This window comes from Ptychodera flava, chromosome 12 (assembly GCF_041260155.1).
Source record: "Ptychodera flava strain L36383 chromosome 12, AS_Pfla_20210202, whole genome shotgun sequence".
Classification (NCBI taxonomy): domain Eukaryota; kingdom Metazoa; phylum Hemichordata; class Enteropneusta; family Ptychoderidae; genus Ptychodera; species Ptychodera flava.
In genome coordinates this window covers 7,964,821-7,985,736 of record NC_091939.1, presented here as the reverse complement: position 1 = coordinate 7,985,736, position 20,916 = coordinate 7,964,821, and the positions used below count along the sequence as shown (strand labels likewise).

Sequence of the window (20,916 nt, the reverse complement as noted above, 5' to 3'; positions counted from 1 at the left end):
TGTTCTGTGATCTCTGACCCCTGCTTTGAGTCATGCATGGTTTTCCCCTATGTCTATTTTGCAATTGTTAATATTGCATGTTTATCACATTTCTGTTTCATATTGCTATCTGGCTTTGCCACTCGGTGCTGCTTTGTTCATGATCTTGTAGCTCTACTGGAAAAAGTGGATGCTGCAGATGTATTCAGGTAACAGATCACAGTATGGGCTGTTTTCTGAGTTTTGAGATTAACAGCTTACGTGTAGCTGGCCTGCATGAGTGCATCCCCCGTGCCGTGTGTATAATACCTCTCATTAATTATAATTTGTTTGCAGGCTAGTGCAATTGGCAGGTTGTGGAACTGTAGCAGGGCGGTGGGTTTCACCCTTCAGTTTCTCTCATGCGAGGAAGGCTACAGTACACATGATCCTGATTCATTATTGGCACGTACAGCCCCCACAGCTGGCAAGATTTTCATCGTGACCTAGACTTGCGCCAACTAAGCCAACTTTCATCAGTCTGGTCTCGTGTTTTTGTGCAGTTAAAAAGGTAAGGTTAGACATATACTGCCAAAAATGTTGCCAGCTGAAAATGAATCGTCACTTTCATGTATGTTTCTTTTGTGCACTGTGTATTCAAAAGCTAATGTTGTGCATGATTATATGTACATGGTTGCCTTATAGCTACTACATGACACCTCAGAATTTGTCAAAATTACCATTTTCTCAAAGAAGGGGATAAATGTGATTCTGTGGGTGTGAGTGCTATGGGAGTATTAATACTGTAAAAAGAACTTGCATTGCTCCCTCGTTATTTGATTTCCGTTAAATATGTCAGTCTCGGAGCAAAATGTGTTGCCATGTAAATCTGATAATAAAAATTCCTCTCTTTAGCTGAGTTGTCAGCGACGTTGAGCTTAATTATTAAACAGGCTGATTTTCATTCGTTGTTCATCCGTCATCAGTCCGTCTCTCCATTGTTTGTCAATTAACAATTGCCAAGTCTCCTCTGAAACTGCATGTCCAATTGCTTTGAAATTCGATATGCAATTCACTTAGGGGTGACCTCCGTTAGGTTTGTTCAAAATCGTGGTGAAATTTGCATATTTGTATTTTTAAGGCAATTTTCATCATTTTTAGTCAAAAAATATTTACAAATCGTTCTTCAAAACTGCAGGTCAGACAGCTTTGATATTTGGGAGATACTTGCTCAGGGATTTCCTATTTTAGATTTGTCCAAATTGTACAGAAATATGTAAATTTGTATTATTAAGGCAATTTTTTGTCAGTTTTGGTCAAAAATTTGTTTCACCAAAATCTTCAAAAATTTGTTTCACCAAAACCTTTTGGTATACAGGTTTGTAGGGTTTTTTTATTTATGATGTATTGAAATAATGATGAAATCTGCAGTTTTGTATTTTTGGGCAATTTTTGCTATTTTTGGCAAAAAATATTTGTTTCTCAAAAAAAACTTAATACTCATCTGATAGCTTTGATTGACATGTTCTTGGGGATGATCTTAATGTAATATGTTCAATTTATGATGAAATCTTCAATTGTGTACTTTTGCAGCTATTTTTGCCATTTTTCGCCAGGCCACTGAAATGAGCTATCAAAGATTTCCACCTTCATCAACACATGTGTCACAAATAGTTATTCTCTACATAATACAGCAGAGCTGTATTGGCCATTAGGTATCTTGTTTAAGAATATTGAAAACAATTATTTATGATGTATGAGGATAATGGCTTTTGATAACTGCATTTACTTAAAGGCCCCACTCAATTATCAGATTTATCTGATATAGATATTATTTACTTGATAAAATATTCAATGGAAAACAAAAGAATGACAAACTGTTAATGAGCTGTTGACACATTCGCTAATGCGAGAACCTGGGATTGAGAAGGGTAATTTTCAATCAAAGTGTTTAGCATAAGTGCAGTTCTCCTCCCAGTCAAACACCTGGCCAGTACGATGTTTGATTTCTACAACATTAATTACACAAGCTGATCTCAACCTTTTGGCACCTTTTGCTGATCCTGCAAACAGAGTTTATACAAGCGTTTGATTGACGGTCAGTTCAAATCGCCAACGGTCATTGATTCACCACCACCAACGCTCGAATTTCCTAAAAAAATCGTCTTCCAATAGCGATAGAATTTGAATACTACAGAGTTTGATCGGCAGCAACTTCGAGCTGGCCGCTTGGCAGTCTGTGTTTTTGCGGGCGGAAAAAACTGAAAAGTGGCATTTTCTAGAGCGTGTGCCTGCATGTTGCCTGTTCGGTGTCCATGCACTTACACAATGAACGCTGCCATAGCTTCGCGCCCTTATAAAGGGAGGCTCAATCCCCCTTTAAGCTAGTGGAATTGACATTTTCATCTCCATTAGTTACTTATTAATACTGTTCCATGCCTTACAAAACAATGTTTTCTGGCGAAGTGACAGTATGTTACTATCACTTTGCCCAGTCCATATCCCACGTTGTACTGCACATCAAAAGTCTTTGTAGTGAAAATCAGAATAATGTGCCTCGGAGACTGATCTTAAGTGTCTAAAATTTTCACAATACTGCGGTTTTCTACTTGTGTTCACTCATTGAGAAGTATGTAGAGTATTTCACCAACTTGCCTTTGGAAATTGAGAGTTTAATTTTCCCCCAGCGCAGGTAGCATTTTGAATTCACATATTTTTAAATTTTTCCTGTTCGTCTATTACCAAAATGCAATTCTTGAATAGTTCCTGAGGAACATAAAAACATTTGTGCATGATTTCACTTCATATTGCTGTGAACATTAGAAAGAAACCAACAGCTGTGTTGAACTCTCAAGTGAGTTCCTGTTTACATTTTTACTTTGCAAAGAGGCTGTATGTAGGTCTTCATTATCAGTCTCAAAATGGTAATAAGTGAATCAGGAGTATACATTCCTGCCTTGAACTGAAAATTATAAATCCTCATTAAAACATAGGATTTGAATTTACATGAATACATGATACAAGGTAGCGTTTATGATGTAAAATATGTGATTTCAGAAGTCTGCTTGGGCTGTTCCTTAATTTCTAGCTCACCAATATAAGTTTGACTTTCAGTTTTTCTTTCTGGAGGTGTTGTGATGGGTTGCTGCATTATGTTTTAAATGGCGTTTTCACCTTGAGACATAAACACCTTTTTTAAAAGCCGCCGGTCATATTTCCCCCAGCAATGATGCATGAAACATGACAAAATCGAGGAAGGGATGGCGTTTTGGTGTGACCCTCAGAATCTGATATTTCATGCCTTAAATTTTCCAATATTGAACAAAGGTGAAAAATGTTGTCATGCACAGTTTGTAAAATGTTGGAAGTAAAATATGTGCCACTCACTATACCCTAAAACTGTATGCATGAATGATGCTGACTGGTATTCAGACACGTCCAAACTCCCTGTCTCAGTTTCTAAAGTGAAGGAATGTTTACTCCTCAGAATGTAAAATTTATTGGGCTGTCAAAATACAGATTTCTCCCAAGTCATGACTACATTCTCATTGATTTGGCACACTTTATACATCATTGCGAGGCCAAACATTTATGTATTGTGAGGTTGAAATATGTCATTATATCATTCACTTAAAGTCTTTCTTGTGTTTTTCTCTGACTCGACTCTTGACTGGATTACTTTTGACCTCTTCAGGTCTGTTTGCTCACCAGTTGGTAAAGGTCGTGGAGTTTCTCTCAGTGGACAATTTCCTGAACAGAAAATCGTGCAAGTGTTGCCGTTGTCTGTAAAAGTCCAGAATGCTGACATCATTACAAATTCTGGTGGGAATCTTGATCTCTGCTGAATTTACACTTGGCATTAAACTTCATGGTAAGTGAAATATCACAGTTTTCCTGCTGGTGTACAACTCATAGTCACAGACGCTACATGTGTATTTAGTTGCGAAGTTGATGTCATGATCCATCTTCATTTGTCAGTGCATGGCCAATAATATTTTACAAAATGACGATTCTGCAAAAAATAAAATAGATTCCAGTTCAGACAAAATAGCAAAACCCATCCTCCAAAACCTTTAGAATCATGTACATCTTTCATATCAGACCTAAATTCAAATAAATGCTAAAACCATTCATATGGTAACAGACAGCATTATGAATTTTTTTTGAGATGAAAAATGTACTAAAACATGCATGCATGTATGACCAATGTATCAGGAAAATGCCAGTCTTACAAAATTCACAATTTTATGCGATTAAAAAATTCACTGATTTTTTTCCCATAAATTAAGGTTATTTTGCTAATCCAACATGGATGAAAGAATCATTTTTAATATCATGACTCTCAGAGACCCTCAAACACCTTTTTGTCAAGAATAGCCTAGCTACCGTAGCTTTTACTTGCCAAGCCTAGAAAAATAAAAAGTTTGATAACACAAGCAGAAAAAATTGGCAGTTAGTTGTAGTTGAATATAAAAGAATTCATTTGGGAACTATTTGTAGAAATATTTATAGATATATTTACAGCAAGATCTTGGAAAGAGAAATGCAGAAGAACAACAACATTCATTATAAGCATGCTGGTGCTGTCATTGAGCACATCAAGCAAAAACAACTTTTACTCTGTTCACCCCTAGTTCCCTGTAAACAAGTCCACACTTACCATTGCAAACAATGAGTTTGGGCCAAACCATGGTGGTGAAAGTGTAACTAGTCTATTAGGGATTCAAGGTACTACCGAAGGTAGTGCTGAGTTTGGCTAGCCTAGAATCAAATTGAGTCATCTGACTAGATACTAGATTGCCATTGAGCTGCAAGGGGGATTTCCACAAGTGGGTTGTGCCAAACTGTCATAAACAAATATCCTCTTAGAATTATGGCAAGCATTCAGTTCATACAAGCATTCAAATACTTATGGTTTAAAGTCTGATGTTCATGCAGTGCAATTTGTGTGGATACATGTAATATAATATATTGCAACAAATTACCAGATCTTCTGAGCACTTCCCCGGCAAGCAGCTGCACAATCAGAGAGCCCATTGAAGTCTTATCTACTTCCTGCAGATTTTGTTTGCACCATACTTCATGCGTACATGTTTACACATGCAGAGCATCATGGCCAGGCTCAGGGATGCAGCAGATCATGGTAGCAAAGTCGGCATCAGGTTAAACATCAAGTTACATTCAAGAATGAGAAGTGAAAGTGAATATTCTGTCTTTTAGCAATGGACAGGAAAACTTAAAAGTTTTCCTCTTAACTTTTCATTTTTAATCACTTTTTTGAGATTACCACATTGCTGTAACTATTACAGTTTGCATATGACTGCCTTTTTATTCCATTCTATTCCATGTTATCAACAGTGAGCTGCCGACAGGGAACAAGGGGTGAACAGGTTAAAAATTGCATGTGCTTGTGGTTCAAAGTGGAGGTATTCCAGGGGGTGCACATCTTTACAATATCAAGACTGAATTTAGTTGAATTATGCACAAATTGTGCTCATGTGTTAACACATAATTTATTGTCATAACTATGTGTGTCTGTGTGTCTGTTGATGCAAAATATCTCAAAAACAGCCGATCAGAATCAATTTTGCTACATTGATTCTTTAATTTTTGAGATTGGTAAAAAGTGGTTAGATATTTGATGGGTTGGTTTGTATGATTGTTGCTACTTTCCATAATATATTATAAAAGAGGACCTCTGCAAAGTAAATCTAGGGTGAAAGTCAGATTGAGGGTGATCTTATAAGTCACAAAGTTCGTTTGCGCAATTTTAATTATTTTTGTCAGATGAGATTTTGGGAATCAAAGCAATGTTGGACATGGAATGCGTATGACTTTTTTCACTTTTTGTGTAGTTCCAGATTACAAAGTAGCAAAGAATGGAAGTACAGTTACAATACAGTGCAATATGTATGACATTGAAACAACGGAGCGTCTCTCCTCAGAAGATTTGGTGTGGTATTTCAAGACCAGACAGCTTAATCACAGCATCTACACTGCCATAAATACAACCGCATCACAACTAACACTCACAGACATCTCATTCAGCCAAGCCGGCAACTACACATGTGCAATACAGCAGCACGCCGGAGCTGCTGCAACGGCAACCACAGTGGTGGCTGTAGGCAGTAAGTTAATGTATTGATCCTTATGTTCAGAATGTTAATTCTTCTACAGTTGTAACTGTGACTTCAATGTACAAAGTCAAAAGGAACCTGAGAATGTGAAAAGCATTCAAATATTTTTTTACCATTTTTCCAGGCTTCTTGAAGCCTGGCTGCCATACAAGAGAGAAATTAGCTTTGCAAATTTTTATTCTAGGCTTTTCGCTCAGCCAATTTACTCTCATGTACGGGCCATTTTCTGTGAGTTTCCTTCCTTTTATGCCATTGAGCAAACTATTCGACATGTTTGATATATTCTTTTCTTGACGAGCAAACGTCATCAGGTGCCGCCAACTAAGCTGTTCGTGCAAAAAGGTGTTCGTGCGAAGTTCTTCAGCGGGCGGGCAAATTACAAAACTAATCAGCGGGCGGGGAGAAAATATCGATATTTACTGTGGGCGGGGAAGAAATTTCATTACTTTCAGCGGGCGGGGAGAAAATTTTTGACAGTGGACACCGGAAAATACGTAGAGGGAGGGGAAAGCGGCGCGGTTGATAGAACTTGAGCAGAAATTAAGCGCCTAACTTAGAGGGGAGCAATGTTCCAAGTATACTGCTAACTACTGGCATGGTTTTGTGTTAATCTAGGTTGCCTAGTCGGCATATAGTTGGCAATGGGGAATTTTAGTAGTGGGGAGAGGGCAGCGGGGAGCTTGAATTGTTGTGGGGAGCGGGCAGACTGTAGTAGTACCGGAGGGCAGTGGGCATCAAAATTCAGTGGGAGGGCATATTTTCCGTGTATGCCAGTGGGAGGGCAGTAACGAACAGCTCTACTTTCCCCTCCAAATTTTGGGTCAAGGTCAAAAATAAGAAAAATCAGTATATCAGCCTTCAAAACATGTTTTGTGATGATTTTGAGAAATTCATGAAATTTACCAGTTGGCAGCACCTGCGTCATCAGCATGTGGGCTGGAAAAAGCAATTTTCCTCTCGTCTTTCAGTGGAATTTTGGTCCAATAACCCTGCCCTATACGACAGAAGGACTTCAGACTTTGAGAACAGGAAAGAAAAAGATCACTATACACTTGTAAAAATCTGTATTGTTGTGTGACTCCCATGCATGTGCTTTACTAAAGGACTTGGGGAAAATTGCTTTCTTTGGTGCATGCTGGATTTTTTGCTCAACAGCAAAAATGGAAGAAAACTTACTAAATTCTCCACACATGGGAATATATTTCTGAAAAAAGCCCCCAATGAAATTTTTCTCGTGTATGGCAGGCTGTAAATGCAACCACATAGTACAAGAGGAAAGTAATTGTGTATAGATTTTTTATATTCTTCATCATGAGACTCTGGCATTTCTGATGAAAGGTGTATTTGCTACAGTGTCTCCTCACACAACCTTTGATCTCATGTCTACTCTGTGCTCGCCAGCACTGCCCAACATGTTAATCTTATCAGAGGATTACACCCATCTATCAACACTGTATTAGATAGCAATCATCTTTTGTAGCTCTTAATATTGACTGATTAATATGATCCTGTGATAAGGTACCTATGTCAATGGGCTCCTTAAAGGCGCCCTTCTCAATCCCAGGTTCTCCCATTAGGGAATGTGTCAACACCCCATTAACAGTTTGTCATTCTTTTGTTTTCCATTGAATATTTTATCAAGGAAATAATATTTATATTAGATAAATCTGATAATTGAGTTGGGGCTGTAACCATTACACAAGGCAATCATTGTTTGCATATGAAATTATTTGTGTGGCAAAGGGACAAATAAAATGCATCTAGTGCAATTATTGTTGAAACAGAGGAGACTTGGTAGCAAATACCCATTTTGTTAGAAAAATGAAAGACAGTAAAATAACTGAAAAATATGACTTCACACCAGCTAATTTCCCCTTTGCCTGTAATGCAACATTAATAAGGATTTGCCTCTATTATCGAAGGATGCTATAAATTTCAAATTCACAGCAGGCGGAATTTGAGTAATGTATAGTGTACTATCTGCTCTTTTTGGAAGAGGATCACAACATGTCCTGAAAAAAATTTTAATCATGCTGACCTTTTCTGAGTTTATTATATATTATACGGTATGTCTAATTGCTATTATGATGCCATAATTTGCACCCATACTTATTCAAATGTAGGTGCCAGATAATGAACTTTGAAGTGTAAACCCCCATGCATATACATCACTTCCACTGTGCACTATTAATGATTGAACAACTTAGACAAAAAGTTTGCTGAATTAATGAATTTGAAGAACTACTAAGCAAAAGAATAACATTTTAGCATTATATTTGATATAAAATAAGTAATTGTTTTTGCCTGACACTTATTCCAAAAGGCAAAATGAACTCATTGTACTGATTACTGGTGATTCTGCTTGTGACCTTCAACAAGTATAGACAAGCATGTGTACCTTCTATTTTTAGCAACCAAAATCCACAATCACCATTTGTAGCAATTTCACTTTCGGTACATGCATGACTTTTTGTACACGTGATGCAAGGAGTGGCCTCTCTTCAAAAGTCCCAAACTAATTTTACCAAAGAGTTTCTCATCACTTCATGTTTAGGTATCCAAACAAGATTGTGCACAAAAATTTGTTATACATGCATAGTGACATTTGCTCAGTGTAAACATGATGGCTTGGCTGTACAGGCCAGTCTAATCTAACATGTACAGATCCCTCATCCATACATACCAAATTGACCTCGTTTTGTGAATAGTACAATGGAATTTACATAGTGAAATTTTGTATAACTCTACACTGCTGTTTAAAGGTCTGGTGAAATGGTCCCATTCTTGTGACTGAATATCTTCCAGGGGGTCAATACTATTACACTCGCAACAGAATTGCAACCTAAAAGTATGCGCGAGTGTTAATTTTTTTGATATATCTATGCGCGGCTTTCATCGGGTCATTTTGCGACACTTAGGTCACGCCCACAGCGGGGATCATGGTTGGCCAACTGTGACGTCACAACGGTGTTCATTTACATCAAATAGCGGTCCCAGGCCGCCTTATCTCTGCCCGGTATCCGCTAACAAAACAGTGTTCGCGCTGCCCATTGGTCACGTTCGCCAATGCGAATTGAAATCCGAAGTGGAGAAAAAAAATAGATCCTAATTCGCCACAGTGGCGAAACTGAGTTTTGTTTAAAAAATATGGCAAAATAAATGAAAAAACGTTTTTTAGTCTGTTGTTGATCTGCGCTTCTCTCTCGGCGATTTGCAAAAACTGTATCTACTTCTGTATTTATTGCGTTCTTTCCGTCGTAAGCATTTGCAATCGAGCCAAGTCTCGCGAAAAATTTGACGTCATTTTGTCTAGTGTACAGCAGGCATAGGAACACTTGCTCGCAAGAATTGAAACTTTTGCTATACATAGCAGACATACGCATTTTAATCGAGGCCACAAGGTTCGCTGGGTTTCCTCTGGGTCAGCAGGTTATGTTCTCAAAAATGAGAATGGTGTGCTAAAAAAATTCTCATTTTGAGAAAAATTTTCTCATGCAATAATTACCGTAGACTTTTTTCCTCAATGATTAGGCCATCCCAGTACACCCTAAATTTCACTGTATTTCTTGAATTGATCATAATTCATACAGTCAATTGAAGCATATAATACAAGTACGTTCATAAATTTGAACTTGTGAAGTTAGATATCTTTATTTCCAGTGAAAATACTGAAATGTAAGACGGTGAAAGTAACAATGTCGACCTGCATTTTCAATATTTTGTTCTGTGCAGCAATGTTGCGGTGACATACTTTTTGATATCCTATTCGTGTTTTTTGTGAGCTTTGATATTTATGTAAATTGAGTCGTACACGTTGACCTTTGTTGCACCATAGTACAAGTGCAGTGCTGGGTGGACGGACCATGGATAGTAGAAGCGAGACTGTCAATGATTGTACAAGTGACGCATCGAAAAGACGATAATTCATATAAAATAAAAAGACACAAGTGTAAACCAATCAATAATAATGGTTTGATTCGCTGAACAAAATAAATGGGGATGTCAAAATAGACAAGTTAGACTGAATAAAAAAATAAATACTGTACATTACCAACACTCGATCGCGATCCCAAAACAAATTAAATGATTTTCGAAGTAAAATTAGACCCCCGAATATATCTAAAATCGCGTGCCGTCAAACCGGAGGGCAGTGGGCATCAAAATTCAAACCATGTTGCTGAATGAGATTTGAATGAGAATTATTTTCCAACTTCGATTTCAAACGTAGGTAGCTATCTATGATGTTCAAATCTGATGCACAGGGACAACTTCATCTTGCCGAGCTCACATAGTTCAAAATGGTAATCATGCTCTTTTTTTGCGAAGTCTCCAGCAATTTCGCAGTTTGTGGCTCTTGGCAGCCGAAGCTACTTGATCTCTTTCTTTGTCTGATAAAGCTCACCACCGGTAATGCCTTATTAAAGTTTCGGAGATCGGATCGTCGATCACAAGCAGTATCGACCACTCCGTATCTGAATAACTGCCATGCGCCATGTGACATCTACTGTGTGTCCACGTTTCAAATGCATTGTCCAATTAAAAGACGGCTTTCATGCCGAAAGTGGTCCCAGCATCAAAGCCTGTGCATTACGAGCGCAGAGACTTAATTATGGTTGATACAGAGTCATTGATTGGTTGAAGATTTTGGACGATGTCATTTTAGTAGAGGGACTTTGTCGTATTCTATTGCGTGTAAAACCATGAAGTTTCCGGACCAGGTTCGCGTTACAAACTCAGCAAAATTCAGCAACACTAAAACTAGAAATATGCAAATCTGTATTTTTAAGGAATTTTTTTTCCATTTTTGGTCAGGTCATCCTGAAATGAGCTATCAAAGATATCCACATTCTTCATCAATACATATGTCACAAAAGGTTATTCTCTACATAACACAGAGCTCTATCAACTGTTGGGTCGCTTGTTTTTTCAAAACCGCTGGTCAGACAGCTTTAATATTTGGTTTACAAGTCCCTAGGATGACCGTTGTGAGATAATTTCATACAGTCAGGAAATACTTAATTTTGTATCCATGTCTATAGTAGCTTCAGGGACTTTGGCCCTATGTTTCTTCATTTTAATCACCGTCCCAATGACGCGTTCTATGTTGCTGTCAATTTGTATCATGGAGGCTCCCTTATAAAACTCACATACTTATTTAAGTTATCCATAAGTCTGTAAATAAGTCTGTATATAAGTTGTTTTTGTGGCAGATACCTACTTGTTTCGTTACAGACTTGTTCCTTTTGTCTATGGCCAAAGTTAGGTCTGTACATACTACTAAGTATGTGTATAGGCCGAAAAATGTAAATTAGTTAGGTAGGCATCGGCCATACAGACCTAAAAATTAGCATAACCACTTAGCAATACATACTTAAAGCGCGTAAATATAAGCAGGTAAAATTGGTATGTAAAATTTACATATATTAATTAGCATATATAAGCAGGTAAAATTAGTATGTAAAATTTACATATATTAGCATATATACATACTTCTTGACAATAAGTATGTATGTTCTTAAAAATTAGCATACATGATGCCTATATACATTCAAGTCTCGATGCATGAAAAAATTGCAAAACCAGGAATTGACAACAGTGATGCAGCCACATCCAACATTTTATGTAGGATCATAATTATCATGCTTCTAAACTTGATATACCAGGTCAACAACTGAAAAATGGACAGTGATACCCAAGACAGAGGGCAGCTTCCAGTAGAGTTCATGGGACAGTGTACATAGTAGCCTTCCCAATACTTCCATCCATTACAAATTTACTCGGTTCAGAATCATTTTGTAATGAACTGTAGTGGATAGACTTACCATGTAAGAAACTAAAAATTAGTCTTACCTCAACATAGGGAACAAGACAGCACAAGAAGCAATAAGACAACACAGGAAGCAGTTCTCTGATGTCAAGTTTGCAAGCTCTTTTATTTCATAGTGGAAGGGGAGATTCGTTTGAAAAACCTGACAGAACACGTCTTAAAGTCTGCATTTGATTGTTCACATTATCAAAAGTTGTTTTTGATGCCATCCTTATACTTTCCGATCTTGTTCTGAAACTCCACATTGGTCTGTTCAGCTTCATGGCCTTTGCCGATAGATACACTGAGAATAAAAATGATAAATAACAGACAAGGATGTCATTACATGTGGAGAGTGAAATTGCTTGTACTTCGTCGACTATCCTTAATATAAAAATTCATGGAAAGAGCATTCACGTGCTTAAATGAAATTATAATAATTGATATAAAATAATTTACCTTCTGATAAAAACACTCATGACATATCTATAAATTATGTTCGTTGTGATTACCAAATCTTTGCTTTTCAGCCTCATTTTCCCCATTGATTAGTGACACGCCATTCCAAACTACAACTACTGACCGGTGGTGATTGGGGTTCAGCACATCTCAAACAGAAGAAATGTAAATCAAAAAGTATCCCTTTATAATATTAAAACCAGGTCAAAGTTTAAATAATAAAAATATATGAGTATCTGATGTATATCATCAATCGGGTCAAAATTTTGAATCAATGAGTAAAAATAACAGATAATAGCCTGGCTCTATTCGTTACTACAACTCTCCTTGTAATTAACGCACAGAGATAGACACTGGACAGTGACAGTGTGGAGTAACACTTCACTGTCTATATTGAGGTACCAACCTCCATCATGGTTTAATTTTGCCAACACAGTTCGTTCGTTTCGTATACTTGAACAGGGTTCGCCAAGAATGACATCAATATAGCGTGACTAAAGAAGTGAAAACTGCGAAAATTACAGAGACAACTCGTGGATAAGGCGTATTGGAAATTACTTACCGAATTTTTACCTCCCATTTGCCATACATATATGGCAATTGGGAGGTTATATGGTTGAAAAAAGTCTGTATGTGAGATGTCTGTCTGTATGTATGTATGTATGTATGTATGTATGTATGTATGGATGTATGTATGTATGTATGTCTGTCCGTCCAACGTAAAAACTCACAAACCGCTGCACGTATTAAGCTGATTTTTGGTGTAGTGATGCCATACATGTTGTAAATGTGCCGTTGTTAAAATGAACTTTTTAGTCTCATAGATATGCAAATGAGGTAGGAAAACGGCGAAAATGGTCAAAAATCAATAACTCAGGAACCACTCCTCTGATCATTGTCATATTTGGGTTTTACGTACCTTAGGCCCAACTCATTTAAACATATAGATTTGATGTCAATATTTGATGCTTTCTATTTTTAATGAATTTTTTTCTTTCTTTTTTGCCATTTTGGTAAAAAATCTGTTTCTCTTAAACCAATGGTCGGATCGCTTTAAAATTTGGCGTGCAGATGCCTTGTGATAACTCAAAATAGAATTCATCAAAATTATGGCAAAATTTGCATATTTGTATTTTGGGGCAATTTTTGTCATTTTTGGTTAAAAAAATCTTCTTTGAAACTGTATGCCATTACTTTCTAATTGGGTGTGCAGGTTCCTAGGAGTGACGTGAAGATGACTCTGTGAACTCAAGCTGAAATTTGCAAATTTTGTGGTACTTTTTGCCATGCTTTCAAATTTGGTACATAGGTGAAATGTACTAGAGTAGGTCATTCATTCAAAGTCAAATACTGCCTGTGTGAATGAGCAGATTATGATTGTGCTGTTCCAGGCTGAGGTACTATTTATAGGAATGATGCAATGATGATGTTTTAACTGAATTTGACTTACATTGTATGTAACTCTTGTACTGTATAAACCCTATCAATTCACCCAGAAAAAAATAATTAATATGATTTTAAATAATTGAATTAATTAGGAAATCAACAAAGCCAAAATAATTTTAGTATAGAATTATTAGAAAGTTCAATTTTTTTGACAGTTCATAGTGAACTGCCTACCATCTTGGAGGATTAAAACATGTAAAGGCAACTTTCCTGAATCCAAACTTTGATATATTCTGAACCGTCATACATTTTGCTCTGCATGTTATCTAAAAGAAATTTCTCATAATAGTTTGTCATGATAGGTTGGTCAAATAAATAGAGATAGAGAAAGTTCCAATTTCCGTTTTTGGTTGACTTGGTAAGGATAAAATAAAATTACTTTTGAGGAAAAAAATAGAGTGGTCAATTAAAAGAGTGGTAAAGTGATAGGGTTTTTATGGTAAAGCTGGGCTGTAAGATTCCTCATGTGCTATTTATAGCAATTATGCAATCTGTGTAAACAGTGCAATGAAAGTGTTACATGATTCCTTATGATGCTTTTGATGACCTTGAACTTCTTAAGTTGCAAACATTTGTCTCTTCTGTGTGCTTTCTCTGAGTACCTAGGGGCTCAACTTATTCAACAGAACTTAAATGCAATGTTAATTTGAAAGTTAAAATGTGCTTGGTTAATAGGATGAAAATATTGATAAAGATATCCATCTGAAGATTCTTTATAACCTGACAGATATGCTGTTTTTTTATGACGTAAATCTTGATAAGCAAGTCGTGTTTACTTTAATTAGAATGTAATTAACTCTCGTTTATATTATTATAAGCAGTAGTATCAAGTTGAACAAGCTGATATTGACAAGTTGGTCGGCTGTTGGAGGTTAAAAGCTGTAAAAATAAATGTATGCATGTATGCATGTCTATCTGTTTGTTTGTCTGTCTGTCTTTTGTCTGTCTGTCTGTAAGTATGTATGTATGTATGTTGGTTAGTATGTGCGGATGTATGTCCGTCCACATTAAAAACTAAATCACAGCACCTAACATCTTAGTATTTGGTGGACAGGTGCACCCAGGGGTGGAGATGTGAATTTGTTGAAATAAACATGTCAAGGTCAAAAATATGCAAATGAAGGGGAAGAAAGGAAAAATCCTGCAAATTGCTAAAACCCTGTAGCCACTGGCCAGATTTGGTTGGAACTTGGTATGCAGACTCTTTATAGTGACTTAAGTTACATTTCTTCAAATTGTGTTGAAATTTTGAAAGTTGTATTTTTTGGGCAATTTTCCCGGCTTTTTTTGTCAAAAAATCTTCTTTTCTGAAAGCCCTCATCCCATTGCCTTGAAAACTTGTATGTATGATCCTAGGGTTAGCCTTTGTCAGATTTGTTCAAATTGTGGTGAAATTTTCATATTTGTATTTTTGGGGCAATTTTTCCCATTTTTTGTCAAAAAATCATTTTCTCCCAAAGTATTTGTTGGATTGCTGTAAAACATGATAGTCTTGATCCAAGGGTTGTTTTCTGTCAGATGTGTAAAAGTCATTATGAGATGGAGCATTTCATATTGCTCGGGTATCACTATAAGATTAATTTGGACTTGCAATGGAATTTTCTTAGTCAACCTGTAAGAGTGCAATGTCATGTGTACTTAGTATTTCTGTAAAATGGGAGGACAGTGTCATTGACACTAGTTTTAAACGATCTCTTCGGTCTCTCCTGCCTCCATGCTTCGATCGAACAATGCATATGGGTTGTGTTCGTGTTCTACGGGACGATATCGCGGTCGATCTCAGAATCGGTCATCCAAGCGCCATCAACGCATCGTAAACGCTTTTTGTTGGTTTTAAATTCATAGCTAACGTGTACATACCCTGAATGATTATGTCCTACGGTAATTTTACGCGAAACTGTGTCAAAATCAGAGCGGAAAGAGGTGACGATTTTCTCTCTCACTCAAAACGTCCTAACGTCCCACCAGTGCATATCAGATTTAATTTGCCGCTTACCATTTGACCCGTGACCTTTTGGCAACTTGACCAATCATAAAGAAATCTTCACATGATCTACAATAATCTGACCATTCATAAAGAAGTCTTCACATGATCTATGACATCATCAGGCGTGATTCTAAAGTCCTGGGTTCAAAGTCTGATGACCCATGTGACCCACGCACTCAGCCAGCTAGCAACGTGATCGAACACAGCCGTATGCGAGCTCGCGTTTGAAAAGCTAAAACGACAGAAAATCCATTACATGTAAACCTTTACCAGATCATCACAACGCTCTGCAAAAACGTCTGCGACATACAAGTCTCGTGACTTACAAACTTGGCTCGATGATGACTTTCATCACGCACGTCCGATGTGAGTCGATGTTGAAACTATGCTTATTACGCTGGGATAGCTGCCTGGCATCATACGTAGTCGTAAGCTTTCAATCTACTCTGTGATCGGACTCGTAGTTCATGTTTGAAAGGGCCCGATAAGAAAACAAAAGAACCAGATATACGTTATTTTTGAGTTGCAGTTCTTTGAAAGACTAGGCTTTTAAAGGGAGATATGCACGTGAAATAAGTTCAACCATATTTTACGTCAAGCTCAACGTTCATTTTCGCAAAGCATTTTTTGGCAGATCGTCCATGTAGCCGACACGGACACGAACTGTCTGATCGTTTTTTGTCTTTTTTTTGTAGAAACAGTTACACTTTTCAATGAGAACTGATCATTCGCAAAACGTACATAAAAAGTCAGTGATTGATTTTCTGTACCGATCAAAGTCAAATGGTAGTTTTTTTCACACAATTTGTTGAACTTCAAAATCAAAATCAACTATCACACATTTCCGAATATGCAGCGTATTTATTGTGCAGACTTAAAATACGCGACACCGGCCCAAAACAACATAAGTCTGTAGGAAATTAAACGTAATTGTTTATTTTGACCAAGTAGATAACAAAATAAGTTGTTATGCTCTCCGGACGTAAAACAATTAGGTGTGTATGATCACAAAATAAGTATGTATGAAGTTCCAACCACTTATTTTCCCAAAAATAGGTCGTTTTGGGTTGGTACAGACCTAATCACTACACAGTAACTACTTGATAAGACGTTCAGTTTTCTACGGGCTGACTCTACCTCCATGATTTGTATCGCAGTCTCTACATTCCGTGTTGTTGTTCGTTTTAGTGTTGCTGTTCATGCAGCTGATTTGCATCGCGGCCCAAACCTTCTGTGTTATAGTGCATTTTAATCACGGTCCCATTTACGTTTTAAGTAACTGTCGATTTGCATTGCGGTCCCGATGTTCCATGTTGTAGACTAGTGCATTTTCATGGCAGTCACAACGTTCAGTGTTGCGGTGTTCATGCAAATGATTTGCATGGCGGTCCCAACCTTCTGTGTAGCGAGTAGCGAGGCAGGCTCAGCCGAGGGACCGTGGCCGTTCGTACAAACCAGAAGAGACAAGCACATTATGGTTCAAACACTAAACACTTGAGTGGAACTTGAAAAAGTTTACAGTTCGGCCATTCACGTTCTTGCCGCTGTCACAGCCACCAAAAGAACGTCTTCCTATAGTGAAGGACTGTCCTGATCATGTAAGCGGAAACCCTAGAAGTTACCCCCATGGAGAGCTTGCGGAGGTGTGAAATACTTTACTTCCCGTTATGAGATACGGCGTCGGGCAAACTTCGGAGAGCCGAAAAAAGTCGACTGGAGAGGCTCAGGGAACACGCCCAAATTGCATTTTTCTGTTGCAATATTTCATAATCACGCGCGCTTAACGAAAAAAGAAATGAATGTAACTGTTGTATAGACCATCAACTGTATTTCTGCGATTTTGCAACATGGGGGTTTCACCAGACCTTTTATTTGATGCCTAAAATGAAATGCACAAAATGTAACTTAGCGCTACATTAGAGCTTGTACAAAAGAAAAATATATTTATTTGACATAATTCAGTACTTTGACTTTCTTGTATATGAATTCAGTCATGTTTTCATCTCTCTTCAGCTGTTCCAGGTGTGGCTAACTTCTCCTGTATGTCACGCAATATCATTGATATGTGGTGTACATGGGACCCAGTGGACAGCTACATTCCAACAACATATGAATTTACATTCAGACAATAGTAAGTTGTGAAACTTAATTTGATGTGTGAGTGTAATGTAATTAGAATGACCATGCATTTCAAACAAAATGCTCTTCTTGATACCTATGCAACATTAGAGTATACCATGTATGCCCATGCATTTTTCCCCATCAACCCTGGTAACCTTTTTCTGTAAAATATTATATACAATCATGTAATTTATTGCTGGAATACAGGGGTTTATGAGTCCAAGAGCAGGTGACAATTGGCCCAATGCCATGAGGGCAAATTGTCTCCTGCTGTGAGGGAACATAAACCCATATGTATTCTAGCAATAATAGTTTCATTACATTCCTCTTCACAGTTGAGGCTACATGTATACACAGGGCTTATTATGGCATTTAGTTACATGCAAGGCATTCTCAAACAATTTTACCATTATCAACGAATTTCAAACAGATTTTAACGAAAGTCAAAATAGCAGTGTGCCCATGGATATTTCTCATTTAGCGGTAAGCATCTACATGTCAAAAATGTCAAAGGGTCACTGGACTTGGTAACTATGGAAACTGGACCTCCCTTTTAGCAGTTCTCTAATTTCAGATGATACCCACCCCCACCTCTGAATATTGCCATATCACCCCCCAGCTGTACGGTGACCCTCGATTTTTATTCTTGATTTTTAAAGAGAATGATTGAAATATTCTTTTAGGAAAGTTTGAGCAAAAGTTTTTCTTTCACCTTCAAGACGCAGTCCTACCTTAAGTGCACTTAGGATGCAACAGTCATTGCAATCATTGCAGTAGCACATTATCAGCACCAGTGAGAACTCATTGTACACACAACCATATAGGTGTGAACCATTTTATAAGGGGAGGGAGTGCTGAAACAGAAAAGACCAAATTGAGTGGCTTACGTAATGGTTAAAGCGCAGTAATCGTCGTGCTGCGCGTGCGCGATTTTATTTGTTGATAAACATAAATGTTTGTAAACATAAGCTTCTCAACTTCAATCGGAGTGAGATATGGGAGCGGTCTCTCACTTTGTTAACGCCATTGTAAGACTCAACATCATGCAATAGTAAAATATTAAGATCGGAAACGAACTTCAGTGGTGTATTTCTATCTATAAACTCATGTAAGGCTAGGAACATTGAGACACTCTGCACATTAAGTCGCTGAGTTTACTGCATGCAGTCACACTTACAAAAAAACCCTATTGAACCCTATTGAGAAATCATATAGGACTGCCCTATAGGGCAGTCGTATAGTATTTTGGCAGTGTTCCCTATAGGGCCGCCCTATAGGGCACAAGAGGGGTCCCTATTGGGCCACCCTAGGGCACTAGAAGGGTCCCTATAGGGCCGCCCTATAGGGCACTAGTGGGGTCCCTATAGGGCCGCCCTATAGGGCACTAAAGGGGTCCCTATAGGGCCGCCCTATAAGACACCAGCAGGGTCCATATAGGGCCGCCCTAAAAGACACCAGCAGTCTTCCCTGTAGGGCCACCCTATTAGACACTAGCACATCCCAAAAGAAGATGAACTCTATTGGGACTTAAAGGTATACTGTCACCTGTTCCAATTTTGCCACAGTTACCATGGAAAGAGAAAATCTAACCAATCACAGATTTTAAGCGGGTGGCCGCTTTTAAAAAACAGCGCCCTCATATGGGTATTTTGAATACCAAGGAACGCCCCTTTGACCATATATGGGCATATTTAGATTACAGGTGACTGTATACCTTTAAAGGCTGCTATATTATGTTGTGGGGCCCTCACGAAAATGATTTTCTTTTATTTTTCAAGTATTCTTGAAGGAATACTATTTACAAACCCAAAAATGTCTTAAAATAACACTGAATACAAGACCTAGCATTTTTACAAAAAGAAACTTTATTTCTAAAGTCACAAAAAATGACAAGTTATTGAGATACACAAAATATTATGCAAAGCTGTATGTAACAATTCAAATTGACTCTTATAGCTGAAACTGCACAAGTATACTACACATTGAAATTAAGATCTACCTTTCAGGCATTTTTTGACTCGCTATCTCATTTGGTAAAACTCATATCTTGACTTTTGTTAGAGGTGAGGTGTTAGAGGTTCAGTAGATGCTGCATTGTCAAGTATCCAAACTGATGACACAAAGCATTCAATTTTCAGTACCATAAATTTTACTATTTTAGCAATTCAATAGCCAAACAAGGTCTAGTCACCAGCATAGAAAGAATTCAGTCTTCATGATGGCAATATGTGAGCAAAAATTTACTTAGATATCCATGTCCAGTCCTGTTCCGTTATGTAACACAGTCAAAACCCTTTGTTTCATAGGTTCTTTGTCTCACCTTGGAGGTATTTCTTTTACCTCCATGGTCTTACGTAAATATCAATGCATTGTTCAGTTGATAATTTGTATATAAAATCATATCCCTAACTACACAACTACCTTGCCTTTAAACTGCACTCCTGTTTATATTGTGTGTATGGACTGAAATGCCATGGTCAACAAGCTACATGTACATGTTACACAGTGTCTATACACTGAACAGGCATGTAGACAAAGGATCATTGTGAACCTGACTGTATATGTAACTTTTCAGTCTTCCAAAGCAAAACATTGACATATGATAATCTATCCTACCTAACCTTGCCATAATGCAGAGAATAAAAGCTGTCAAACACCTGGTTATGCTGCAACACAGTCATTTTTTAGAGCTGGAACTGCCTTGTGTCTTTTCACTGGCGGCCATATTGTTTTGATGATGCCTACCCATAATGCATTGGAGCCCCACAATGCATTTGGAGCCCCAAATGCATTCTGGGCTTAAGGTAGTGACTCAGGTTTGTTGGTCAATTTTAGCGATTTTGTGATTATTTCATATTCTGAACCCTTGAAATATGATTTCTATTAGAGAAAACTGTGAGGTAACATTATACTAAGAAATGTCTGAAATTTTAGTGAAAACACGGCCTTCTTACCACTGCGCGAGTTATTATTTTCTTTTTGTTTTAACGGTCCGGATTACT

The 20,916-nt window shown here is 37.6% G+C and overlaps 1 protein-coding gene and 1 long non-coding RNA gene across 5 annotated transcripts in view; one reads left to right on the top strand and one right to left on the bottom strand.

Moving 5' to 3' along the window:
- Positions 1-3,675: 3,675 nt before the first annotated feature.
- Positions 3,676-20,916, top strand: part of LOC139144878 (uncharacterized) — a 57,180-nt gene continuing 39,939 nt past the window's right edge. For all 4 annotated transcript variants that reach the window (XM_070715700.1, XM_070715702.1, XM_070715699.1 and 1 more), the window contains exons 1-3: positions 3,676-3,829; positions 5,814-6,086; positions 17,807-17,924. In XM_070715700.1, coding sequence (XP_070571801.1) covers positions 3,757-3,829; positions 5,814-6,086; positions 17,807-17,924 — 464 coding nt within the window. In that variant the 5' untranslated portion in view covers positions 3,676-3,756. The remainder of the gene's footprint in view (positions 3,830-5,813; positions 6,087-17,806; positions 17,925-20,916) is intronic.
- LOC139144880 (uncharacterized) lies at positions 3,823-20,711 on the bottom strand. The gene is made up of 3 exons (XR_011554867.1): positions 20,531-20,711; positions 18,646-18,768; positions 3,823-3,970 (listed from the first exon to the last, which is right to left on the bottom strand). It is a non-coding gene; the product is annotated as an uncharacterized lncRNA (long non-coding RNA).